This window comes from Nothobranchius furzeri, chromosome 11, assembly GCF_043380555.1.
Source record: "Nothobranchius furzeri strain GRZ-AD chromosome 11, NfurGRZ-RIMD1, whole genome shotgun sequence".
Taxonomy (NCBI): domain Eukaryota; kingdom Metazoa; phylum Chordata; class Actinopteri; order Cyprinodontiformes; family Nothobranchiidae; genus Nothobranchius; species Nothobranchius furzeri.
The window spans coordinates 63,010,581-63,038,313 of NC_091751.1; the positions used below are offsets into that span (position 1 = coordinate 63,010,581).

Sequence of the window (27,733 nt, forward strand, 5' to 3'; positions counted from 1 at the left end):
AACATCACAAAAATAGGTTTTTATCATTCAAAGAATATTGCCAGATGTGACGACCCTCGTCCCCTCGGTCCGTCCTCTCATCCTAGACTGAGCCTTTTGTCCCCGCTGCAGAGGATCCAGCACCAGGGACAGCGCCAGGAGCGGCCTGCTCACACCTTCCAGCACCCCAGCGCCCTTTCAGGACCTCGGAGAGAGGCACGCCGGCAGAGACAGCAGCTGATCTTCATCAGCTATCAAGCGGCCAACAGGCTTAAAAGGAGGAACGCAGCAGACGTCGAGGAGATCCTGGATTAGCCGGAGATTCTCCCTCGCTCACGGACACGCTTTGCTAGGTTTAAAACCGTTACCAATCGGGTTTAAGGTTGTTTTACACCGTTACCGTTTGGGTTAAAGGTTGTTGCTAGACATCCAGAATTTATCTGAGATTCTCCCGAGTTCTAGTTTTGGCTAAATTGTCCTCCTTAGTAGGAGTTATCTGACAAGACGTCAGTTTTCTTATGTTGGTGGTTGTTATCCCCATTTGGACTTCTGAGCCGGGGATATTTTCATTTTGGTGGTTAAGTTAAGTTAGGCGGAGAGCCTTTATCATGAGCAGTTAGTCTGCTTATGTTTTCAGTTTCCACCTTATTTTGCACCATTATTGTTAAGCCTTCTTTGCCGTTTAGACAGCGGACACTTTTTGTTAATAAATCCTTTTGTTTTTACACTAACCTCCTCGTCCTTTATCCACTCACACACACCTATTTTCTCGTATTAGTCCCCTCATCATGCTAGACCTTCAGAGGGGGCGTAACACCAGAATCCGCCCCATTCTTTCTCGGGACAATACGGAGACGCTGATGCATGCTTTTGTCATGAGTAGAATAGACTACTGTAACGCCCTGCTTTCTGGTCTTCCTAAAAAGAGGATTTCAGGTTTACAACTTTTACAAAACTCAGAAGCACGTGTCCTGATGAAGACCAGGAGGCGGGAGCACATTACACCGGTTTTAGGAAACATCCCAAATGCAATTGCTTCTTTGCTTCAACCAGCTTTTAGGGAGGTTGACTCTTTATTTTTATTGAGTTTCTTCCATTTGTAAAATGAAACGCCCAGAAAGCCTTTAAACTTATAAAAGAGTTATTTGATATGGATGAAAAGAACATTTATTGCATGTCTTTAAGATGAACGCACAGCTACAGTGAAAGATAGAAACATACATGTTGCTGTTCAAATAGACGTGGTGCTTGCTGCTTGCTATGTGATTATAGCACAAAGATGTTGATAAAAACTGTATGTTTGTCAATGAGGTGTATGAAAATTACCCGCATTCAATTAAAAATTAAATTAAATATGAAACATCCAACTACACTCTGCATGGTAGCCTACTTTTCCTCTGCTATACTGCCTCCTCAGGGCATAAGAAATCCCCTAACAATGTTTAAATCTGTGCAAACAACAAACCCACTTAGCTCCCTAAATCATGTCTTGGAAGGAGGGGAAGAAATTCTGTGGTGACAAGCTCACAATCAGAGGCCTGGTTTTATTTTCTGTTGTAGCGTACAGCTTGTACCTGGTTTGTGCGCTCCAGTGTAATCCTCTTGCGTTCTACCTAAATGCCATGAGGAATGAACAGCGTTGACCTTGGAAGACACAGGAGATGGATTTGAGGGTGTCTTTTTGAAAGCCCAGGTGTGTAATTGAGCAAAGCAGCGGGGCGGCTTGCTTTGATGCAAGCACAAGAGGGTGCAGCGTGTGAGGGAGGAGAGAAGGCAAACAGAGGGTCAGGGATGTACACAAATCTACAGGCTGAAAAAAGAAGAGTAGTTCTCACACACTGGAGGCAGAGAGATTCAATAGCAAAGAGGGGAGAATCTGGACTAGGAGGGTTCAAAGCAGCCACTGGCGGTGCAAGACTCAGCATCACGCAGATGGCTCAGAATCAGCTCAGGTTTTCCTGTAAAAAGCCCTCGTGTCCTCAGAGCTGATCCATCCAAAACACCGTATTTGATGGGAAATCAACTCGACCGACAAACCTCTCGCCCCAGGACATCATTAGTTCAATTCTGGCATTGAAGCGTGTGCTCTGTTGGACAGGAAACCTTCATCGTATGCCCATCCAAATCCTTAGAGCTCGTTTCTCGCATCCACCTGCAATCTTCCAAGCAATTATAAAGTTTACCTCATGCTGCACCTCTAGCAGGCAGTTGGACTACATTTAGTTTTTCTGCAAGGAAGGCAGTACTGAGTTTCCTTAAATAATTTTCATATGGAAGAGTGACAAAATTATTTTGAATTCGGAGTCAAACTTAAGGGCAATATTAAATGAAACGTACATAACAAGCAGCTGGATGTAAATGTTCTGGTTGGGAAAATCTGGCAATCAGGAGAATGAAGAGTCTGAGTTATTAAGAGGTTATGAAAATAAATAGATGTCAGCCATCACCTGCTGATATTTGGACTGTTCATAAAAGTTGACACCTAGGCCATTAAAAGTATTTCTCTTAGCTGCAGGTAGATAATATGCTGCAGAAAGAAATGGCTGGAAAATACCTGTAGTTGTGTATGAATGTAACTCTGTGCACTTAAAGACTGAAGTTTGTTCACTGAAACCACCTTTACAAAGAAAATTAATTGTCTATTAAACCTTTGGTGTTTTGTATTTGTCAGTCCACATATATATATAGAGACAGAGAGAGATACGTACGTACGTACGTGTGTGTGTGTGTGTGTGTGTGTGTGTGTGTGTGTGTGTGTGTGTGTGTGTGTGTGTGTGTGTGTGTGTGTGTGTGTGTGTGTGTGTGTGTGTGTGTGTGTGTGTGTGTGTGTGTGTGTGTGTGTGTGTGTGTGTGTGTGTGTGTGTGTGTGTGTGTGTGTGTGTGTGTGTGTGTGTGTGTGTGTGTGTGTGTGTGTGTGTGTGTGTGTGTGTGTGTGTGTGTGTGTGTGTGTGTGTGTGTGTGTGTGTGTGTGTGTGTGTGTGTGTGTGTGTGTGTGTGTGTGTGTGTGTGTGTGTGTGTGTGTGTGTGTGTGTGTGTGTGTGTGTGTGTGTGTGTGTGTGTGTGTGTGTGTGTGTGTGTGTGTGTGTGTGTGTGTGTGTGTGTGTGTGTGTGTGTGTGTGTGTGTGTGTGTGTGTGTGTGTGTGTGTGTGTGTGTGTGTGTGTGTGTGTGTGTGTGTGTGTGTGTGTGTGTGTGTGTGTGTGTGTGTGTGTGTGTGTGTGTGTGTGTGTGTGTGTGTGTGTGTGTGTGTGTGTGTGTGTGTGTGTGTGTGTGTGTGTGTGTGTGTGTGTGTGTGTGTGTGTGTGTGTGTGTGTGTGTGTGTGTGTGTGTGTGTGTGTGTGTGTGTGTGTGTGTGTGTGAATGTATATCCCTCCCTGGGCTGCACCTTACTGTGGTGGAGGGGTTTGAGTGTCCCAGTGATCCTAGAGGCTAATTTGTTTGAGGCTTAATGCCTCTGGTAGGGTCACCCATCACCCAAAGACTCTTTATGAAGGTCATAAATGGGAACCGTGTTCCCTCGCCCTGACATGGGTCACCGGGGCCCCCCTCTGGAGCCAGGCCTGGAGGTGGAGTACGTTGGCGAGCACCTGGTAGCCGGGCTTTCACCCATGGAGCCTAGCCGGGAACAGCCTGATGAGGAAACATGGGTCCTCCTTCCCATGGGCTCACCAGGGGCCAAAGGGGTCGGGTGCAGTGTGTGACGTGGTAGTCAAGGGCGGGGACCTTGGCGGTCTAACCCTTGGCTACAGAAGCTGGCTCTTGGCATGTGGAATGTCCCATCTCTTTTGGGGAAGGAGCCTGAGTTGGTGTGTGAGACTGAGACTTTCTGACTAGATATAGCCGGACTCACCTCAACGCATGGCTCTAGCTCCGGAACCAGTTTCCTTGAGAGGGACTGGACACTCTAACACTCTGGAGCATGGGTGGGCATACATCATACAGCTCAATGTTCAACTCTGTTGTTTCGTCTGATCTGCAGCCACATGTCTTGGAAACTCGGGTGAAGAAATGGCCAGAGCTGTCAACTAACCGCTACCTGGTGATGAGTTGGCTCCGATGGTGGGGGAGGAAGCCAGTCAGACTCGGCAGGCCCAAACATATTGTTAGGATCTGCTGGGAACGTCTGGCAGAGTCTTCTGTCAGAAGGAGTTTTAATTCCCACCTCCGACAGAACTTCCAAAATGTTCCTGAGGAGCCTGTGGAGGCCTGTGGGACTCCAAAGGCAGCAGATGGGTACCGACAGTCCAAGCGGATGCGGCTCAGGTGGTCGCAGAGGCAAAAACTCAGGTGTGGGAGGACTTTGGTGAGGCCATGGAGCAAGATTTCTGTATGGCTTTGAGAAGATTCTGGTCCACCATCCGGCGCCTCAGGAGGGGAAAGCAGTGCACTACCAACACTGTTTATGGTGGGGACGGTGTGCTGCTGACGTCTACTCGGGACATTGCGGATCGGTGGGCAGAATACTTCGAAGACCTCCTCAATCCCACCAGCACGTCTTCCAGTGAGGAAGCAGAGTCTGGGGAGTTTGAGTTGGGCTCTCCAGTCTCTGGTGCTGAGGTCACTGAGGTGGTCAAAAAGCTCCTCTGTGGCAAGGCTCTGGGGTGGATGAGATCCACCCAGAGTTCCTTAAGGCTCTGGATGTCGTGGGGCTGTGTTGGCTGACGTGGCACTGCAATATCGCGTGGACATGGGAGGCAGTTCCACTGGATTGGCAGACCGGGGTGGTGGTCCCTCTATTTGAAAAAAGGGACCACAGGGTGTGATCCAACTACAGCGGGATCACACTCCTGAGCCTTCCTGATAAGGTCTATTCAGGAGTTCTGGAGAGGAGGGTCCGTCAGATTGTCGAACCTCAGATTCAGGAGGAGCAATGTGGTTTTTGTTCTGGCTGTGGAACACTGGACCAGCTCAATACCCTCAGGGAGGTCCTGGAGAGTACGTGGGAGTTTGCCCAACCAATCTGCATGTGTTTTGTGGATTTAGAGAATTGTTTTTGGATTTGCAAAGAAAAATCAACATCAGAAGGAGATAACTTGAAGAAATGCGAAAGGCTATTTTTAAATGATGATTTTAATTATTAAGGGAACAAAGTTATCCAAACCAACCTGGTCCTATTCCAAAAAAATAATAAATAAAGTTATTTCACTTAAATAGGACCCATCTGACAACACAAAGCAGGATAAAGGACCCCAAAAATAAACTTTTTGGTGCATTCTTGGGATATTTTAAAATAACCCAGAACATCTAAAGCACGGAAGGCTTCACTCAGTTGAAGTTTAGTTCAGAAGTCATGATTCAACAGTAACAAAGAGATGGAGCAAAGATGTCTTCAGTGGGAGAGTTTCAAGGCCAACATGTCTGCTGACCAAAAATAACCTAAAGACCTGCCAAAAAACATTTTGATGCTTCAGGAGCTGGACCATCTTCTGTAACTGATGGAACCATGAATCCTGATGGAGAATGTTTGACCTTTGACCTAAAGCAGGTGACATGCTAAAACACCCTCCAATGTGTTGGACTTAAAACTTTTCCACAAAACAAGAGTGGGAGGAAATTGCTCCGCAGGAATGTGGGAAACTCATTGTCAGAAATACTTGATCAAAGTTGCTGCCAAGGGTTTGTGAACCTCTTCATATAAACCCAGATTACCAAAAAAAAAAAAAAAAAAGTAACAGGGAAACCATAAAGGAGCAAATACTTTTTCAGTATTGAGTTTTTTTTTACACTACAGCCAAATATGTATTCCGTCACCTGTTTTGTCATTTTTTCCATTTAAATATTAAAAATAGTTGGAAAGAAAACTGAATTTAGCTGAGATGTAATGATGGAGCAGAGTTTCAAATGTATTTTTCATAAAACAACCGAACATAAAAGGAACCGAAACAGTTCCTGTTAGATCACATTAAACTCTGGTTATATCAGAACGACTGTTTACATTTGTGAGGTCAGATTAGACAGGATGCGTCTTTTTAAAAAGACTATTCTGTTGTGTGTGTGTAGGTTTCTAATTATTTAGAGTGCTCATGTGTTCAATTATGTTTTAAAATCCACAAAAACTGAATCAGGCAGTTTTGAACTAATTAGTTTGAATGAAATATTGACCTTTTCTTGCTACACTCACTTTTTGTCTTCATCTTCGAGCAGAACTGCAATCAAAGCTTCTACTTCAGTTCTCTCTTTGTTTGCAGACATGAAAAGTGAATTCAGTTCAGAAGCATGCAGCTGCTGCACTGTGAGTTTATCAGTTATTAGTGACTGAGAGATCCATGTGTGAGATCACCAACAAAGACATATAATATACTTTGCAGAATCTCATCAGGCAGGTGGTTCAACAATGAAAAACAGTGAATTAAAATGTGAGAATCTGAATGTGAAACCTTTGTTTACTGTCAGTAATCAGCTCTGTACTGTCGGCTCGGCAGACACGTCTGCACACATCACATCAGAGCTTAGTGAAGGTGATCAGAAGTTTTTAATCCTAGAAACAGCAGAGCAGGTGTTGGGAGTGTGGTTCTGACAATGATCAAGGGCTTCATATGTCTTAAATGCAAAAGTACAGAAGCAGGAACCCTACAGAGGCAAGAACGTCAGGGAAGTTTCACACTGCAGAGATGGAAGTTGTCATGCAGCTGAGAGAGTCAGTCAAATCATCAGATACGAAAACATCGTTTATGTTCCAACAACCAGGAATTAGCTTCCCATCTGCAGCAAAAGCCTCATCGAGTGAAACTGATAGTTAAGAAAAGTCAACAAGTGCCCTACCTTCAATCTGTGCATGTACCTTAAAATAATAAATGTACAGTAGCTCTTAAGACAAGTAGACCTCTACACCTATGACACACCCTTCAAATAGCAACAGAGGAAAGCATCTAAAGGACATATTTATGTCTTCTTGTGTCTGGGGCAACAGAATGCATGTATTTTTCTGGCTTCAGGTAGAAAATCACACAGATTCCTAACAGGACTCCAGATGACAGTCAAACCTTCCTGCTTTAGGGCGATTGTATTCCCTCCAGATGCATTATCCTCAATGTCACTGTCAGTCCTCATTAAGATTACTAACTATTCCCGGGAGTCGTAACTCTTTCCAATCTGAACAGACTAATGGGATGCACTAAGTCGCCACACGGTTTAATCTTACGAGTAAAAAATTTAGAAACATGATAAACAAGTCAAACTACAAAACTATCAAGCAATCTGGCCCAACAAACAGCTCACTGTGGCAACCGGGTTGGCTCAAATTAGGATCTTATCAATTACAATGTGAAAAGGAAAAAATATCACTTTTTAAAAAGACAGATTTTCCATTTGGGAGGTGGTAAGTTATTAAAGGGTTTTTAGAAAGGCAGTTCGGTCGGCCGGTGTCAAGACACTGTCACATAATTAGATGGGATCTGACAGTACAGCTGCGGTTGAAAATAGCAGCTGATCTATGGCTGCAGAGGCGAGCTAAATCTACGCCTGAATGTTTGATGAGAGCATTCGCAGCCCTGCAGGAAGCTCCTCTGCCCGAGTTCAGCTGTGTGAATCCTGACGGGACCTGCAGGTCAAACAGGTCTGAAAACTGCTCTGGCCCTCGGTGCTAAGCCAAAACAGCTCAGCGTTTGTTTCCCCTCACGCATTTTCCGATAACAGGCACCAGAAAGTTAAAACAAGCCGAGCCAAGAGAGTAGTTTCTGATGCTTTACGGTGACTGACAGCTCACTCCATTCAGCTTTGTTCTAATGAGGTGATGCCCCACCGGCTTGGTTCTGTGGACCGTGATGGATTATTTGCACATAGTGTGTGAACGCCACGTCTGAGTGCTTATGAACTGGAAGTTGCACAACAATTACAGCACATACGTGTGCACACTGGGAGCTCAGCATGTTTAAGACTGACTCATTTCAACGTGTGTCGCCGTGCTGCCTGCCTGATCCAGGTCAGTGTGTGTGTGTGTGTGTGTGCGTGCGTGCGTGCGTGTGTGAGAAGCAGGCAAACTCACTCTGGGTGAAACGAGGAGGGTTGTCATTAACATCAGTGAGCTTGACAGTGACAGTGGTGGTCCCAGACAGTCCTCCCAGGTGTCCACCCATGTCCTTGGCCTGAAGCACCACTAAGTACTGGTCCTGGGTCTCCCTGTCCATGTCAGGCACAGCTGTGCGTAGAATACCTGGAAAAACACACAAGTTGGCATCAATGCTAGTGAGAGACTTTGACAAAAACAAACACAAAAGGACCATGACAAATCGGTAAATTACTAAACAGCCACGGTTTGTAATACTGATGATTTTATGATTAACAAACAGTTTGGAACTTTCTGATTATTGAACAATAAATGTAAACATTCATTCATATCAACAGCTAATTTATTACATGTAACTTCAAATGATAATGTAAATAATAAAACATCTAAATACTTTGTGACAAATTAAAAGATAAATGAATATAATTATATCTAAATATTTGGAAATTTCTGAATCATAAAAATTAAACCTTAATGTAAACCTAAATTGTATCCAGCAGGTTTTAGTTTTAACTCTGCTTCAGCACACCTGATTTTAATCAGCAGGTTATTAGCAGGCTTCTGCAGAGCTTGATGAGCTGCTGCACAGGTGATTCAACCACTGAATCAGGTGTGTTGGAGCAGAGAAACCACTAAAACATGCTGGATACCGGCCCACCAGGACCAGGATTGGGCATCCCTTATCTAAAAATAAAATATAAAAACATGAAAAACAGCCAGATATACATTTAGTGCGAATGAGTGAGCTTGTTTAACTGTGAATTATTAAGAACTCATTCTTGTTTTGGTCCTGCCTGCATAGGTGGACTTATAGGTTTGATGAGATGTTAGATGGAATTTTAAACCTGAATTTTATTCTGGTGACTATTTCCAATTTTATGACCATCTGCATTAGCATATTATCTAAATATTTATTTTGAAACCAACAGATTTTAATAGGGAGCCTAAGCCTCCTCCCTTTCTGGTCAGCTCATGGGTCTCAGAAGAACGACAAAATGAATGCAAGTAAACGGTGCTAAAAGAGCTATTTTCTAGCCCGCTTAGCCTTACGCCCTGGATCACACGTATGTTGTGCTTTAATTTAAATGAAATGTAATGATGTGTGTTTCAACCACACCTGTCACGTACTTTGAGATTTATCAGATTGTAAAAGTTTGTAATTAGCGTGACTACAAACCACACGTCCGTATGTCGAGTATATGACGTCACAACAGAATCTCCTCTCCCCTAACGTAGCTGCTACTTACCAAATGGCCAGATTTATGGTGGTTCTTTCCTCCTGAAGGAAGGATTTGAAGTTCGTTAAACTAAAACCTAATTTATACTTCTCTGTCGGTTCCATGAGGGAGAGACACACACGCACAGATGGACACGATTTGCCCTCATACTTCTCCGTCTCCAGGGGAGTGTTGCAAAGAAACTCACAGCTGGGACAACAGAGGTTGTAGCGCTGTTCTGTGGTATCCTGTCATGTTTCTGGTCCAAGATAGTGTGTTTATATTGTGTTTTGTTGTATTTAAGATACTTTTAGACACGGACATATTTGTCACTCCCCCAACTCTCCATGTGCTTGCCACCACTAAACCCACGTTTCCTGTCATTCCCGTCCACAAATAAAACGCTTGTTGCATGTATTTTTACTCCTCCAATCACGGGGAATAAAATATTCATGAGTCAGAAACAGAAGGCAGTATAGCATTTATGGATATGAAAATCACCAGGCAGACCGACGGGACCCTAAACATAAACACATACAGGAAACCAACACACACAGACCAATATCTATTATGGACATCAGAACAACCATACACAAAATGTCATTAATCAGAACATTATATCACTGAACAAACATAATAACAGAAGAAAGAGACCGTAAACAAGAGGACAAACACATACAACATGCTTTAAAGACCTGCAGATACCCGACATGGATAATAAACAAAGGAAAGCGGCAAACAAAAACAGAAAGAAAAGAACAACCTCAGCAAAGAACCAGAAACCCAGAAAGACAAGAACCAAAACCAGTGATAACCCTACCATACATCAAAGGCATAACAGGAAAAATAAGAGCAACAATGAAAAAACACAACATAAACACACCGACAAAACCATACACAACAGTTAGAAACAGACTAGTACACCCAAAAGACAAGATATCAGCTGGACTTAAATGTGGAGTCGTTTACGAAATCCCATGCAAACTCTGCAATAAAACATAGATAGGAGAAACCGGACGCCAACTCAACACACGAACAATAGAACATAGAAAGGAGTGCGAGAAAGAGGCAAGTCAAAAACACACAAGAGCAGAAAAAGAAGAAGCAGAAAGTACAATAAAGAAGTCAGCCGTAACAGATCACTGCATAAGAGAAAACCATATAATGGACTGGGATAACACAAGGATCATAAACACCGAACAACAAAAATACAAAAGATGGATTAAAGAAGCAATCGAGATAAGGAGACGTGGATGTGGGACCATGAACGGGGCGATGGAGTTTACACATTGGACAGCGCATGGGACTGCATCATCGGAGTGGGGAGAGCGGGCAGCAGAGGGCGACAACGTCCTCTGCTGCCCGCGGATAAACGGAGAAGGAAGTGACGCCACCATCAGCGTCAGCCTAAGGAAGTCTGCAGCCGCAAACGAAACATAGCGAAAAAACAGGTAACGAAACTGTTTCTGTGTTTTAAAAATAGAACGACAGCATGGAATTAAAATGTTCATTTGTTTAGAGTTTTTCTGCAAGGTAATCTTCATGCTTCTCCGTGTCTGCCGCTAGATATCCTTGGCTCTTTGCGTTTTTGAGAGCGCAATGATGGCGCTGTAGACGACAGCAGCATCGCAACCAATCACAAGCTTGAGTTCTCAACGAATGGATGTTTAGAAAAGAGAGCTCGACTCCGTCCGTACTTGAGAGGGCTCTCCAGCAGGCTCGCAAGGACGGATAATGGTGCTGCGTGTGCCCATCCCGACGCAGACGGAGAAGTAACAGCCATTTTTCTCACCTTTTCTTTGTGTCTGGTTCGATGACGTCACTTTGGTGACGCGCATTTGTAGTCCTGGACTTTTTTTCACACAAAACCTAAAATAACATTTCCCCCGTTCGAAAATAAGCTCTTTCTTAGTATCAAAATGTGTCTTAAAAATTCACGGACATCATATGTGAAATCCATGGCACATAACAAACAGAATTAGAAAATAGCGGTTTTAGCCCCGTTGACTTGCATTCATCTTTTCTTTCTTCTGAGGACCCGTGGTACGGAAGTGGATGGGCGGTACTTAGGCTCCCTATATTCAACAGAACTTTATAGTGAAAATTAATTGTAAACATCTAGACTTAACTTTTGTCCGATTTGATTTAAATTATAAAAATATACATTAATGTTTTGTATTTTATAAAACTTAATTTAGACATAATACTGTACTTTTGATTTTTTTTAATGAAAAGTCCCAGAACTCGTTGTTATGATGAGCTAAATGTGACCAATGATGTAAAATGTTAAATGAGGTTTTTGTAATATTTTGTATAGCTCGCCTCTGTCAGTGCGCCCCAGGGCAGCTGTGGCTACAGTGTAGCGCATCATCACTAATGTGTGAATGTATGTGTGAATGGAGGAATGATACACTGTAGTATAAAGCGCTCCGGAGTCCTCAGACTCAGAAAAGTGCTACACAAGCACGGGTCATTTTTCATTATTTATCATTAACAATCAGCGCCACATGTCTGGTTGCATTTTTCTTTTTGTTTTGCGTTCTGTTTCCATCCACACTTCTAACTCGCCCAACTAACTCACACTTCTAACTGCAGGATATCTTGGAGTGTTTTTACACCTTTTGCCTTGCGAGTTTATCACTTTGTCAGGCATAAAAGCTAAGGCTAATTACCACGCTAATGGTTAAAAATCACTCATTTAGCTTTTGTGGATCAGCAACATGCCATTAAAAATTCTTTTAACAGATGTTTTGATTAGACTTGATGGATTCATGTAATGTAGCGCATTTGCTTTAATGACTGGGGCTGGTGAACCCGAATGAACTGCCTCTCCAGCATGAAACAGCAAATACAGTCATTGAAACACTCCTCTTGTGTGGAGAGACAATGTGAATGGACAGTCTGGCCTTTTATTAACAATTTATTAGCATTTATGACCACATCGCTGACGGTCCATTACAAACGGAAGCAGTCACGACCCTTTTGGTTGAGACTCAACCATAGCTGCGTTTACATAAGTCATTAATATAAGATGAGTGATTTTCTGATTCCAAAGCCATGAAGCCGTCCACTATTAATGCTACTATTGATTTTTAATGAGATTGGGTCCACATAGTATTTCATTAACTGCTCAGTCCATTTAGGTCATTTAGGACCTGTCAAACATAATCTAACTTCACAACGTATCTCCTTTTGATCTGTTTATTATTTACGGGAGGTAAAAATAACAGCTGATTACTCTAAAACCTCCTCCTAAACAACACTGATCTTTGTCACAAATGTGTCCACCAGTCCAACGTTTGTGAGTACATCTGACTCATTGAAGATGTTCCAACACTAAATAATGCAGCTCTGCTCACAGAAAGGACAGGACTTTCATTATATTTGTGCACTTCATTCATGTAACTACAACAAGCCACTAAGAACCAAGCCGCTGTTGTTAGCAGTTATCTGATCATTATCAAAGGTAATAGAGTCATGAAGCAGTCGTGCAAAAGCTACAATGAGATTAGCTGCATTAATCGAAGTGCTTTCAGATGAAGTCCCACTTAAGGCTCCACGGTATTTTTTTTAATGTCCTTTGGAAAACTGAAGTCTCATAGTGATGTCATCAGGCTGGAGACGTGGCAGCTCTCCCTGACATCCTGACAGCTTTTCTGACATTCTGGACACCCTTGGTTTTCCTCTGACAGCAACAATATACAGATATCAGATGTTGTGTTGGAGAAGCAACAAAAATATGCACACGGCATCACATTAAACAAATCCTTAAAGACGTTCAGATGGAAAAGATTAGAAATGACCACATGCTAAGTGCGAGACACTCTCTTACACCAAGTTGCGTCGTTCAACATGGATCATCTCCATCGTGCAAATGGCCTCATTCTGCTGCATGTGGTCGGATGTTGCACGTTATATGTATGACTCAGCGTGTCAAGGTGAATTAGATTCTAAATCAGCCACGGTGAATGCCGACGCATGCGTGTCCGGCTTTGTGAACAGAATTCCTAAACAATCCGGCTGGACTTTTGAGTAAATGTGTAAAATTTTAAATAAGACCTTTGGTGGCAGAGCCAATGACAGACAGGGTGATTGAAAAAGGGAGATAGAGGGTTGAGCATGTTCAGAATACCAACACTCATCTAATAGCACTGTAGAAAGGCTGATGCACAGCGTGTGGAATTAGGATTAAAATCCGAATTAGCATTTCAAACAGCCCCACATCTCTCATACGTCAAGGAAATCGATTACTAAATAAGACTTCAAATAAGCGAAAGGAGGATGGACTACCTGTGAAGGTCAAATAAATCCTCCTATTAAAGGGAGACTTTAGGTATTGTTGTGCAGGAGTTATAATCACCACACCTGATAAAAGTCTTAAAACGTGGGTTAAAGTGCATGGTTTCGTTTTGAGCTGATGATTGATCCTAATCAGGTTATAAACCTTCAATAATCAGAAGGAAAATGCAGGAGCATGACACAAAAAGAAGATGAATACTTTTGGGAACTAGAGTGGAAACTTTGTTTTAAAAACTATAAACTTGGTTTCCATAAAACCTTCTGTCATGCTGTCCTGATCTCCTGATGGTTAAAGACCAAGTTCACTTGTTTTCCAACACATTTGCAGTGGTCTAGTACAAATGAATGCATTGTGAGTCGACCTCTGTGGGTCAAAAGGTCTGACGCTCCTGTTTCAGGAACTAGGAATAAGCCAGAGCAGTGCGGAGCAGAAGGATTTGGAGACGTATTTCCTGATATTTGGGCATCTTGCCTCTGACTGGATAACAGCAACATGACTCTACCGCTGACTCTGCTCTGAGACATGGATGTTTTATCTCCACAAATAACAGCAGCTTGGAGAAGTTCTGCCCTGTTGTAGAGTTGCCAATGCTAATGTTAGCTTCTACGGGCTGAAGGTGTTTTTCATTGCCAAGAAACCTTGCCTTGATGTCTTGGTCCCGCCCCGGTTGCCCAGGAGATACGTCATCAAGAACCGCTAACCCCCAAATTCCACTACCTCCGCTCCACTCCGGTCCGCCCCCGCCTTCCGCAGCCGCTCGCTTCCGAACTCAATTTTTACTGGTACCCGCTCTACAACGGCTCCGCTCCGGTGCGGAGACCTGAGGGGGGCAAACAAGCATGCGCGGGATTTTCGAGATCTTGCGATACAGTCCGAGCAATAAACGCGGAAGTTAGATCCAAACACCCGTTGTGTGGGAGAAGCATCGGCATGAGCTGTTTAATCTGCCCATCATTTGTGTTGAGAGATCAGCAGTGTTTGGATCAACAAACTGTGACTACTTTGATAGTGGAAACTGTATTTATGGCTTATATTTGTGCATTTAAACTTCAGCCGCCATTGATAGTTGTTAAAAGTTGTTAAACCTGTGCATATGAAACAAAAAACGCCTTTTGTTTAGCGATTTATTGTGAAAAACGGAAGTTGTGCTTGCTCCTTTTCCTGTTGGGCGGTTGTGATTTCTGTCCATTTACTGCGGAGGTGTTCCGGCGTCCGGAGAAAATAGGATCGATTCTATTTTTGCCGGACGCCGGAACAGAGGTCGGCGCACTGCGCCGCACTGCCGGAGCACGGCCGCAGTAGTGGAATTGCTCTGATTGACTACAACGGGACCGATTTTGCTCCGGCATTCGTGTCGGAGCGGAGCGGAGGTAGTGGAATTTGGGGGTTAGGCGTGTTCCTATGTTCATGTTCTACCGAGGTGTCTGCTCTCCGTTTGTTAGCCGTTTAGCTAGCTGAGCAAGGATACATGGCAGATGTCTTTTGACCTAGCCTTGGTCAAAAATTTCCCAGAATATGCTGCAGTACTTTCAAAAAGATGGCGGATCAGAAGCCGGCAGCCACTCAGGGGCAAACTTCAAGTTTAAATGTGAGTCAACTAACTGGAGACAGAAGAAGTCACAGTTACGTGATACAAGTCTTTTCCATTTAATCGTTTTCCTTGACCAAGGAAGGTCAGCATCCTCGTAAGCGAGGCCAGGTGCCTTGATATTGAAAAACGCCCAGAGGTTTCCCTGCTCTCTCCTGAATGCCAAACCAAAAACAGACTTCCTCGTCTCGAGCCAAGATGGGCGAGTCCTTAAATGCAAATTTTCAGTGTGACATAGGTCTGTCAGGCTTTCCTAATCTATTGGTGGCTAATGCAGAAAAGAGGGGTAGAAGAATATTTTCACGTTCAGCCTGCATGTCAAACTCAGAGTGATTGATCATATTCTAAAAATAACAAGTAAAAAATGGCTTCAAAGTGAACTTTAAAGCCCTAAATGCTTTCCAGCAGACTGCTGCTGTTGAGACTGGACACAGTATTACTGTTATTTTAAGTTTTTGAAAAGATTCTGGGGGTTGTGTGACAAATAAGTAAAGTGGTAGACCCAACACAGGATATGATGAGCTGAATGTGATTCAAGCAGCCCTGACTGGAGTCCAAGGTCCATGAGACGGTGTCTGAGATGGTAGCAACCCTAACCCTGACCTGATTATTTGGATTTAGCACCAAATACAATACTCAAAAGATGTAGGAAATTTCGATTTTTAACACGACAGCTGTGAACCTGGCTAGTCCGGATGGCTTCCAGTGTTAGTGCCATGACTTGCTGACACATAGTGAAGAGGAGGGAGCTTCTTCATGACCCGTTGATGAAGGATTATTTCCAGAAAAATGATGTCGCTCTTTTAGACCAACCTGCATGCCCACGTGATCTAAATCCCATTTGGATCATTTGATACTGAGGGCATTTTACAGAAAACGATTGCCACTTTCCGACTGCGGATTCTCTTTTGAAGCCGTCATCCCCACATGGAGCAAGTCTCCCACCTATAGCGTTCCTAAACTACAGAGTTCCTTGTTTGACACATGACTCCAGGATGCAGCAGAAATGGGAACTTTCTCTTCTCCTGCTACTATGTTTGCTTTTAAACAACAATATGACACAAAACATCTGGCAGTGTAAAGTTTTATAACATCTAAGATATTAAGAGGCTGTTTTGGGATGATAACTCAGCCCGTTAGGATGGGAAGTCCAAAGTGAGGCCATTCAGAAAACCTTTAGTGACAGGTGGACAGGTGTTTATGCATATCATTCACACAGAAAGACACTGAAAACGAGCAAAAGTATTTATTTAAGGCTCACACTTGAATATTCTACTATGTTTCTATGTGAGCTGTCTATCAAAGCTGCAGCTAAAGCATCAAACAGCCATGTCCGCGTCAACTGAGCCATAGCTTCCCTCAAAGACACAGAGCTATAAAAAGAAAAACAAACAAAAAATAACAGACAAACAAAACACCTTCCACACAACAATAAAGCCCCGTGCCCTTCGGCGACACGCGTGCCCTTAGGTGGCACAACAAACAGACTCTTTGAGACCTTTGCAATCTGTCGTCGCATTACAGTTCACACTCCTTTCCCAACATCTGTCTTTAACATGCCGAGTCTTTTTTTATCACGCAGAAATAGGCTGTTGCTGTTGCTGTGAGCAGCATGAATACATTTCTGCCAACTCACTCCAAAGGGAGGAGGAGGAGTGAGTGTGTTTGGATGTGTGTGTGGTGGTGGTGGTGGTGTGTGTGTGTGTGTGCGTGGGGGGGGGGGGGGTCTGTATGTTTGAACAGGTGGAGGGGTGCACAGCAGGAAAAATGAGAGAGATGGATGACTACAAGCGAACGAGGGACGCACAGGTGGGAGAAATGCAAGATTGAAAGTGTGTGTCTGTGCATACTTGCAAGCCTGCTGTGTGTGTGTGTGTGTGTGTGTGTGTGTGTGTGTGTGTGTGTGTGTGTGTGTGTGTTTAATAAACCTAGCTCCACATTTCCACCTGTGCTTGAACAGCCGTCGACACCAGCCTATGTGTCCCTTTGGCCCCATCTCTCTACACAGTTAATTTTTTTAAGAATTCTCTCTCTCTCTCTCTCTCTCTCTCTCTCTCTCTCTCTCTCTCTCTCTCTCTCTCTCTCTCTCTCTCTCTCTCTCTCTCTCTCTCTCTCTCTCTCTCTCTCTCTCTCTCTCTCTCTCTCTCTCTCTCTCTCTCTCTCTCTCTCTCTCTCTCTCTCTCTCTCTCTCTCTCTCTCTCTCTCTCTCTCTCTCTCTCTCTCTCTCTCTCTCTCTCTCTCTCTCTCTCTCTCTCTCTCTCTCTCTCTCTCTCTCTCTCTCTCTGTGAATTCATATATTTGCTCCTCAACAACTTGAGCCTATTTGCTTTTCTTTAGTGTGTGTGTACGTGTTTGCGTTCCGACATCTGCGTCCCATCTTTTTTTCCTTTATTTCTTTGCCCGTGTGTGTGTGTGTGTGTGTGTGTGTGTGTGTGTGCGTGCGTGCGTGCGTGCGTGCGTGCGTGCGTGCGTGCGTGCGTGCGTGCGTGTGTGTGTGTGTGTGTGTGTGTTGTGATGAGAACGTGTGCACTCACCTGTCTGGGGATCGACAGAGAAGTACTGCTGGCCCTGCACCAGTGTGTACACAAGCTTGGCGCTGTTCCCATATGTCGGGTCATCAGCATCTGTCGCCGTCACCTGGATTATAGACGTGCCTGTAGGGAGGACAGACGAGGAGGGGTCGGAGGAGATGAGGAAAAGAAATCTGGTTAAAAAAAAGGAAAAAAGCTGAGATAAATAAGCAAAGAGGAGGGAAAAACGGCAGGACTTAGCTGGGCCAGACTACGACAGCCCTTTAAGATCACGCCGAGCCTTATGAGAAGATAACCTTCTCTGTTCTCAGTTTCTTTTTCAATCTCTTTCCAGCAGCCGTGTGACAAATACTTCATTTGCCCCCACACACACATACATCCTCACCCTTCTCCCCCCACCTACTCCCCTCCCAACCCCTTGATTCTCTCTGTTTCACTCCATTTCTCTTCATCTCCGTCTCCTATTCCCTCCCGCTCCCTCTCTCAATCAGACCGTCTGTCTCTTCCACTGGCCTCCGTCTCATTCCCTTAAATCTCCTTTCCACGGATCACAGAGCGTTGGTTTTATGTGTCGTAAAGTTTTATTTTATTTCGTTAAATTGTTGGCAAAAATAAGAACACGTGAATGACAGTTTGTTCATCTCATTTGTTGTGCGTTTGAACAGGTCGGTATTTTTTCATAAGAGGAGGCAGAAAAACTCCAGTCAGAGGAGGAGGAAGGTGGCAGCTGGTGGATTATTTCTGATCAAAGTACAGAGTCGCTGAGGAGGAAATGGGGAGTTCTCTGCATGGAGATGGAACAGAAGATCAGCTGATTAAGGTGCTGATCCACCAGAGGTCCGACGGGTTAAACAGGGACAAATATGTCAGCTATTAGCAGCATTGTGTAAAAAAGCAACAAAGGGATTTTATACTAAACATGCTGAGATGCAAAAGAGATGCTGATTTTAAATGTTATTGGTATTTTTACTAGGATTTTAATATTTTTCAAAAACGAAATCATCTGTTTAGAATCTCATTGGTTCACCTGCATTTATTCATCTTTGTGATACATTTTGTACATTTTTAACGCAGAAATCCAAGTTCAGGTGATGGAGAGATTTAATATGTTAAAGTCAAAGTAAACACAAATTAGTTTTATCTAAACGATTATAATCCACTTTTGAATCCAGCTTAATCCAGGTAAAACTATAGCTCCTGAACTTTTTTTTACATTAAAAACGGTTAAAGTTTAGAGTTCAGACGGATTTTAAATAGAAAAAAAAACTAGAATTTTATGTTGCATTGTTGGTTCTTTTTTAAAACACAGAAAATATTTCTTTTTAACTTTGCTGCTGACAGTTTCATTTTCTGTGTTTTAAAAAAGAACCAACGATGCAGTTAGAAAAGCAACACAGCAAGAACATAACCAAAGATGTTTATAGAATTTTATGGTGTTTTAAAGGCTGAAATAGCTTATCCATTCATGTTGACATAAACTCTATAATGTTGTTGTGTTTCTCTTCAGATGTCCAAAACACAAAGAGTGATGTCACATTCCCACTACTAATCCTCCTAATCTTCTTGTATTTACCCAACGTGCACACTTCTTGCACTGTAAAAAAAAAAAAAAAAAAAAAACGTACACTTCACTGTAAAACGCCGGCAGTCAGGGTTGCCGAAATAGTATCGTAAAATTAAGGGCATTTTTTTTTCTTTTATGGTACGAAGGTATGTTTATTGTCATTTTTGTGTTTTAAACTGGTACTGAAGTCAGTATTTTACTGTAGAAGAAAATGTTTTTACTTGGAAAAAAAACAATGTTTTACTGTAAAACAAACATGAAAATAATTTATTAAATTAAATTGATGCCACTTGAAACTACATTTTTTCCCACAAAGGGTTTTCCTCATTACAATCAGGTTGTAGAATGAAATAAGCAATTAAATGTCATTATGGTCAAAACTGATTCTAACAGCTTTGCTTGCTTAATTACGGTTCATGTTTTTAACTGCACTTTGTGTAAAATATAGCAGTCAAAAACATCGAGTCTCTAATGACATCAGCGTTGAACAGCAGCACAGCCTTATTTACAGCAACTTCACATAAAACCAATAGTTTTAGATGGTGTTGTGGAAATTTTTATGTTTATTAATTCTTGACCATTGATTCAGTCAACTGAATGTTATATGTATTGCTCTATGCCTCTTTGCATGCCCACTTATTCAGACACACCCACACAAGCCACACACACACACACACACACACACACATTCTTGACCTCTCTCTCTCTCTCTCTCTCTCTCTCTCTCTCTCTCTCTCTCTCTCTCTCTCTCTCTCTCTCTCTCTCTCTCTCTCTCTCTCTCTCTCTCTCTCTCTCTCTCTCTCTCTCTCTCTCTCTCTCTCTCTCTCATTCCTTTCTTATCTCTTGATATAAATAAAATCTGTGACCAGATGTCCGGGGCATTTTGCCTCGGGCATTGTGCTACTGACTTGTCTGTTCATTGTATCCTTTTTCTCTTCGACTACAGGAAATGGATTATATGTTTCAACTTTCTGGGATCGTGTCGCTGGGTCGCCTGTGCACGACACGTGCACGAGCGCAAAATTTCACACGCACGTATTTCGTGTTTTGCTTGGTAGGAGGGAGACCCGCGATTATCGCTTTGTCGCGCATGACGTCTCATTGAAAATGAATGGAGGAGAGGCGATGTTGCCTCCCGTGTGTCGAGCCCATAAATCTCCTCCAGCGCCGAGTTTTGCTGGGGGGGTCGGTGAGGTCTTGACGTCGCTAGGAGGAATGCGGATCCATGAACTCAAGCTTCGGTGGCTAGCAGGTAGTAACTCAAATATTTAATTTAATAAACGTATACACAATTTAAAAAGTAAACGGCTCGTTGTGTATTTATATTGAAACTAATACGTATAAAATATAACATTGTCTCCAGTGTCACGTGACGTTATGTGACCACCATGGAAGCCGCAGTCACGTGATGTTCCATTTAACCGTTTTCTTTGACCAAGGAAGGACAGTGTCCTCATAAGCAAGGTGCCTGGCCTCGCAAGACATCGCCTCGCAAGGCCAGGCGCCTTAACATTGAGAAACACCCTAATCCTCGCATGCTCGACCGATCATTAGCTTTGTTTAGTAAACTCGTTCTGTGAGATTCAGATTCGGATTAGTCAGAGAGTCTCTGTTAAACAGGACTGCTCTGTTTTTTGTGGACCATTTCTGTTTGTGTCCCTAGCCCCTTCTGGGCTGGTCGTGTTCTGTTAAACCTTACGTAAATGGCTCCTTTGTTTATACTTATGTAAATATCCCTTTTTATTGTAAATACACTTAGTCCACTTGAGTTGTGTAATAAAATCCTTGTTTATAGCAACACATGACTTTGTTAATACTTAAGCCTCACATGTGTTCATTACTCCCTCCACCTCTACACTCCTAGCGAGCTGGGGGACGTAATAAGTAGATACTGAAAGCGTTGGAAACTGCAGAAAATAAAATACTTTAGTATCAATAGTAGAATTGGAGACTTACTTAAGTATTTTCACTTTTCAATTGATTACATTTATAATATATCACTAAATGTCTATTTTTGTTGCTGACAGAGGGTGCGTCCAAGTTCTGGGGAAGGATGCTTATGAGGACGCATTTTGAGGTTTATGACATCACAGCGCAGTAATGAGTACTGTCCGAAGAATACTCATTATTGTGTCCTCAAATGCATCCTTAGTCCACCCAACTTTCTAGGGTGGGTCTGGTGTATTCCAACACATTCTCACACCCAAAGTGTTGAAAAATGACGATGGGTGACCAAGCGTTTGTTTCCAAGGAGGCAATGCGCTAGTGCATCGGTTTCCGATGTCTGCTGTAAAACACACATTTCGCCGACATTTAACCTCTAACCTCTTGCTATTTAACCACCCCCTCACCCCCATTCTAACATTAACCCTTTTTGTCATAGGTAAACTTCCCGTTAACTGTGATTGAGACCGACGTCACGACTAGAAACAAAGTTTAGGATGGAGGTAAGTGGAAGGTTAAACAGCAAGAGGGCAAAGGTCAGAATTTGGTGACATCTCCGTTTTCCCGCGGCAGTCTGAAAACAACGCTCTGGCACAGCGGCTTTCAGCGCGTTGGAAACAAATCCTTGGTCACCCGTCGTCAGTTTTCGACGCTTCAGGTGTGAGACTGTGTTGCGTATCCTCACAGAGCACTGCTATCCAAGCATGCTTTGTGCGCCTGCCGTTGGATTTTCACCAGGATGAGAAACAGGAGAGCAATTAAGTTTTAAACGTGAGTTTGTTAAAAAGTAGCGGGTAGAAGACTAAAAAGCTTAATGCGGTTCTGTTTATGGAGATTTTTCGTTTGTATATTTGTTTTTTAATTTACATTTTAGGCAGAAATCAGCCAGAAGGAGTTTGTATGTCAGGTCTCGTAGTTAAATCTTAGAATTTTACTATTTTCGATCAGAAGCTAATGCCGGAGATGGGTGTAGGAGACTATTTTCATGTTAAGTCTGCATGAAAAACAGATTACATTCAGAAATAATCGTTAAAAAAAATTTTCAGTCAACCACACCTTTAGGTTTATCACAGTAACATTTCTCTTTATAATTACCTCCGTGGCAGAAAAACAACAAAAATGAATAATTCATTTTAATCATTGTAATTCTCAGCTTTCCTTTCATTTTCTAAAGAAAAATCACCACTATCACCACTGATTTTCTCTTCTCACTGGGCAGTGAAAATTATATTTTTGTAAATATTTTATCTTTTTTATACAAAAGTCGATTAGAGAACTAAAATCCTCCGTCTGACAGCAACAAAAAATGAATCAGTCATGTGGATGGAGCTGAAAGTGTGGCTCTGGGGGTTGATGCAACAAGTACAAGGCAGGAGCAAAAGCCATTGGTATGCATGGCTTCAGCCATGCCATGCTGCCAGTCACACTTCACATGGATCAAATATTCACGCTGCCAGTCACCCAACTGGAACGCATGCTCTTGCTTTAAGACATGTGTCCTCGGAGGACAGAGGGAGACAGAATTTAGGAATCCCTGATTTATATGTATGAGGATACAGGGTTTTTATGTGAATACTCAAGGTTGAACTTTAAATGTGATTCATTCTCCTGGAATATAGATGCACATCTGGAGAGAGGTTTACACCCGCTGGTGTGTAACCAACACAAAACACTTCGCAGGCACAAGTGGGAGAACTGGCTCTGTTCCACTGCAGCATCTCGTCGTCTCACAAGACACAAAGTCCCCGCTTCCCCTCGCTCCGAACCTCACTAGAAAATCTCATGTAACGAGTCTTTGATAGGATCCTCACAGCAGTGCTATCTCCTCAGTCACGCTGCCTCGGTAAATATTGAATCGTCGAGTAAATATTGAATCCATGATTGACTTAACAACTCAATCTGAAGACTGAGCTGCTGTGAGGAGCAGACGCTCATAAGGCAGCTGATAAGATTACTAAATAGTGCTCTCCAGCATTGCATCCCCTCTCCTCGGGCCTTGCCCCGGCACGCTGCTGCCAGGGTCGTTATTCTAATCTCAATTAAACAATTCAGCACAGGAGGGACCTCGATGTTTGGGAAAAAACCTTCCAGAGGCAGATGGTGAAGACTTCGGGCCAAATTTTCTGAACTTCTCTAAACTAACTAGTTTACGGGTGAAATATCTGGAATAATGCCCACTTCTGAGGCTAATTCAAAAGTTTCCCTAAAAGCAATTCTGCTTGCTTTAAAAAGGCAAGAGTGCTCCTCAAAGTAAAACCCATTTTCAAGTGACTGAGCGGAGTTTAAGTGGAGATTAGAGTACTTTTAATACAGACGAACCGTCTCCTACAGGCACTCTAAAGTCTTGATTTGAATTCCAGACCAAGTCGGTTATTGTCACGCTAAAATTTTACCGAAATACGTTTGAAAAAATCCCCCATCTCTGCCTTTACCTCTGATTTCATTTCTGTCGCAAGGATTGATGGAGAGATTGTGATGGATAGTTTTGTCTTTTCTTTGGAGCCACGGCGACCGTGACAAGCTTCCTGTTACCACCTTGTTAATGTTTCCGATAAGTCATCCATTATAATTAAAATGTGAAACAATGTTTTTATTGTACCTGATAAAAAGTTATAAAATGTTTATTTGCCTGTGCCTTAAAGCTTTTATAGCAAATCTACAGAACCAGTTCGTAAAACGTACACAAAACACTGCATTCTACAATCCAGACTCATTAAGAATTGATAACCTTTTACTACACGATACAAAATGCAGCAATAAACTGATCACTTCAGTCTCTAAACAATAAATATATCCCAATTTTTGGGTTAAAACTAGACAAGGTTTAGAAGTTAAGTTTAGTAGGAATTTTTTTTCCACCTATATTAAGTATCCACTATACCTACGGTAAAAGAAACTCACTTTAAGATTATCTGGTATGTACCCTACTGGAGATTTCTCATATAAAAGATTTCAATTTGAATCTGACCCTTGTATTTTTTTTGTTCATCAGAAGTAGAAACGATAGAACATTTGTTTTCTAATTGTCAAGCTATTAATGTCTTATTATCTGACATTCATGTACCTCCATTTACAACCAAAGATGTTCCCTACTATATGGACGATCTGGACTCTGAAATTTCTGATACTGTCAACCACAGAATTATTTTATGTAAGTACTTTATTTATATGTGTAAATGGAAGAATACAACACCTGTTTTTTCGTTCTTTTTGAACTTCTTCATACATTACTTTAAATCCTTGAAATGCATCGATAAAATGAGTAAGAAAACTGCCAAAATGTATAAAAAAAATTACAGAATCCTTGTTATTTTAAACTTGTTTGGTATATGTCATATATCCTTCTTTTTCTCTTTTCTTTATTATTTGTTTTTTAAATTTTTACTCTTCCTTTACAAAAATATATAACTCACCATCTTTTTGTACCTGAAACTATTGTAAAAATGTAAAGTTCCTGTTTTTTTTTTTTAAATGCTAATTTCATCAATAAATTTTTTTTTTATAAAAAATACAAGTCTACAGAACCAGCTTTCTAAATCACGAAACACTTGCCCCTGTCTCGAGTATCTTCCTTGAGACGCTTCTGCCAGAACCGAAAACTTTTATATAGCGAGGTGCTTCAAAAGAACAAAAAAATTACATAGAAAAATAAAAAGAATTTAAACTTATTTAAAAATATCATAAAATTGAGAAATGTTGAGGAAAGGGGAAAAGAAAATGAATAAGAAAATGTAATCAGTGGACCTCGGGAAAGGCTGAATTAGTAAAAAGAGCAGAACTAGGAGAGGGGGATGATGGTCATACCAAAGCTGGCATGAACAAGTGAGTCTACAGCTGCTTTTTAAAGGAGACCACCGAATCCACCGATCTCAGGCTCAGGAGGAGAGAGTTCCAGAGTCTGGGGGCCACAGCAGCAAATGATCTGTTACCTTTGGTCTTTAGCCTGGTGCTGCACAACCAGTAGGCTTTGGTCACTGGACCTCAGGGACCTGCTGGGGGTGTAGGGACTAAGAAGATCACCAATGTAAGATGGTGCTTGTCCATGTAAGACCCTATAGACCAGAACCAGGATCTTGAAATGAACCCTGAAGTTGACTGGCAGCCAGTGAAGCTGGAGGAGAAGCGGGGTGATGTGGGTGTGTTTGGAGGACTTGGTCAGAAGCAGGGGCGGATTTAGGACTGAAGAAGATCCGGGGCTTAAAACACACACGTGACACGCACTAGTCAACATCATATATTTGTCTTGTACCACATAATTTTTAATCTGAAGCTACATATTAAGCATATTCAGGGCAGAGTATTGTTGCTGTTAGTGTTTAGTGTGAGATGATAGTAAATATTCCCTTTCTTTCTCCAACAACTTTACCTGATAAGCTAACTTTAGGCAAACCAGCAGCACAACAAATATTTTCTTATAAGACTCACAAACCTGAGTCAACACCAGTCTCATCAAAGCTGGGGTTCTGTCGTACTTTTGGTCTAAAAAGCGTCCTTATGTCCATCTTTACATTTGCATTTCAGGCAGACTGCAGAAGAAGCCAGAGAGTGTAGAAGAAGCCGGCTGCTGAAGGGCTTCTTCATTGGTGGAGGCTCAGGCAGGCTGTATACAAACTACTGCCAGCTGCTCCCTCTCTGTTGGACTTTGGTACTGCATGTCACTTCCACGTTTTAGATCTGGGGCTTTTCATAAAACATTCGGGGCTTGAGCCCAAGTAGCCAGGCCTAACGCCGCCCCTGGTCAGAAGCCGAGCACAGGCATTCTGAACCACCTGTAGACGGTTCAGGGAGGTTTTGTTCAGACATGTGAAAAGTGGAAGGCAGTAGTCTTCTGTTGGTCCATCAGTTCTGCAAGTGCTTAATGAGTGGAGGACGCAGGGAAGTGCGGCGGTTCGGCGAGATCGACAACCAGATAGCTGCTTTTAGTTCAAAACACGTTATTGGCAAAGGTTCACAAAAAAACGTGAGAAAACTTTATTATGTCACATTTTCATTTTTTATTTGTTCTCCACAATATATTTATAGCTATTATTATGTTAGAATGTTTATTAAAAGCATGAAAAAGAAGTTTTAAACTCATTTATTTTACAAACCTTCCCTTGCAGCTTTGTGGACACCACAAGTGTTTCTAGCACATTATTAGGGGGTGCTGAAGCACCTTTAAAATGAACATCAGCACCCCTAGAATTAGAGACGTTTTCATTTTAATATATTAGTTTTTACTGTAAGTGGTTTTTAGTGCACTAGTAAAATATTAAAACCATACAGCACTTGGTTGAAACATTATTCTTCAGCCTTCAGAGAGTACAGACGCTTTTTTCTCAGCTCCCTTATCGGCTTCCCCAAGGCTCTTGTCCTGTCTGCCTACAGAGCACTTCTCTGCATTTCTCCTGAAACCACTACTCTCTTTTTGGAAATATGGACTTAATTAATTGGTCATTCAACGTGATTGACAAAATTTTCTCTACGATGAGAACGGAGAAGGGGGCTCCCACCTGTCCCGAGGGGACATTCGCATCGGGATATGCACTCGATTCTTGGGAGGTCTGGCGAATCGTGTGCCTCTCTCAGCTGTCCATCGAGGACGTGGAAGATTTGTGGATATTCGGCCTGATGATCACTGGATTTCTTCTGATTGGAGTGGGAGGATATCTGGTTTTCTGGAAATTTGGGAAGACGGGAGCGATTGGAGTGCGACCCGTACCCACGGAATGTGCCGCTCGTGCGGTGACCTCACAGACTGGGACGTTACTCGAGGTGAACCGTAAGCTGGACAATGTCCTTGCGGCGTTGCCTGTGTTAGTGCGCAAGATGGATTTGATCTCGGAGAGGGTCGCCGGACGATGCGGGGATGTGGAATGTAAAATTGGCTTCACTGGTGGACATGAATGACCACTTAGAGACTACAAGACGGAGGGGAAGAGTATCTCTGTCTACCCTAAACAAAGTTATGTTTATCCTTATCTGACGCCATAGCAGCCTCTCAAGGCTGCCTCAACACACCCCCACAAAAGGAGGAATGCCGACAGATGCTGTGTCCCGACCTTCACCCTCTCCCTTCAGGCTATATCTGCAGGGACCTCAATGTGCTCTCTGTTCCTTATCTCTCCCTCCCACCTGTTGTTCTGCAGCTGGTCGATGCGCCGCAGTGGCAGCTCCCATTGGAGGCTTCAGGATCCCGCCCACCCCCACCTCCCCATTGGACTCTGATGTTGTACACGTGCTGTCTGTGCTTCCATGTCGGGTGTTTTTTTGCATTGGAGTGCTACACCCTGCTGGTGTAACCCTGTTAATGCCTTTTTTTTCCCCTCCCTGAACTTTCCTCATGTAACACCCTTTTCATCTAACTATTAAGGTAGCGCGACTCATGTTGCGAATGACCGCAGTCACCAATTCTTGTTATGTGTCTTACCCACGTATGTCTGATCTTTGAATTGTGTGTGCTGAAACTGAATTTCATTTCTCTGTATGTCCTGCACATGTGGAGAATATGACAATAAATGACTCTTGACTCTTGACTCTTGACTATATTTTAACAACAAAAAAAAGAGGAATCCTTCCACATTTCAAAAATGGTTTGATCCCACTCTCCTTCCACAGACTTGAGCTC

The 27,733-nt window shown here is 42.6% G+C and overlaps 1 protein-coding gene across 3 annotated transcripts in view; it reads right to left on the reverse strand.

Annotated features, from left to right (window-relative positions):
- Positions 1-27,733, reverse strand: part of LOC107384231 (cadherin-24) — a 246,651-nt gene that overhangs the window by 90,683 nt on the left and 128,235 nt on the right. For all 3 annotated transcript variants that reach the window (XM_070541737.1, XM_070541738.1, XM_070541739.1), the window contains 2 exons: positions 17,622-17,741; positions 7,962-8,129 (listed from right to left, as the gene is read on the reverse strand). In XM_070541737.1, coding sequence (XP_070397838.1) covers positions 7,962-8,129; positions 17,622-17,741 — 288 coding nt within the window. The remainder of the gene's footprint in view (positions 1-7,961; positions 8,130-17,621; positions 17,742-27,733) is intronic.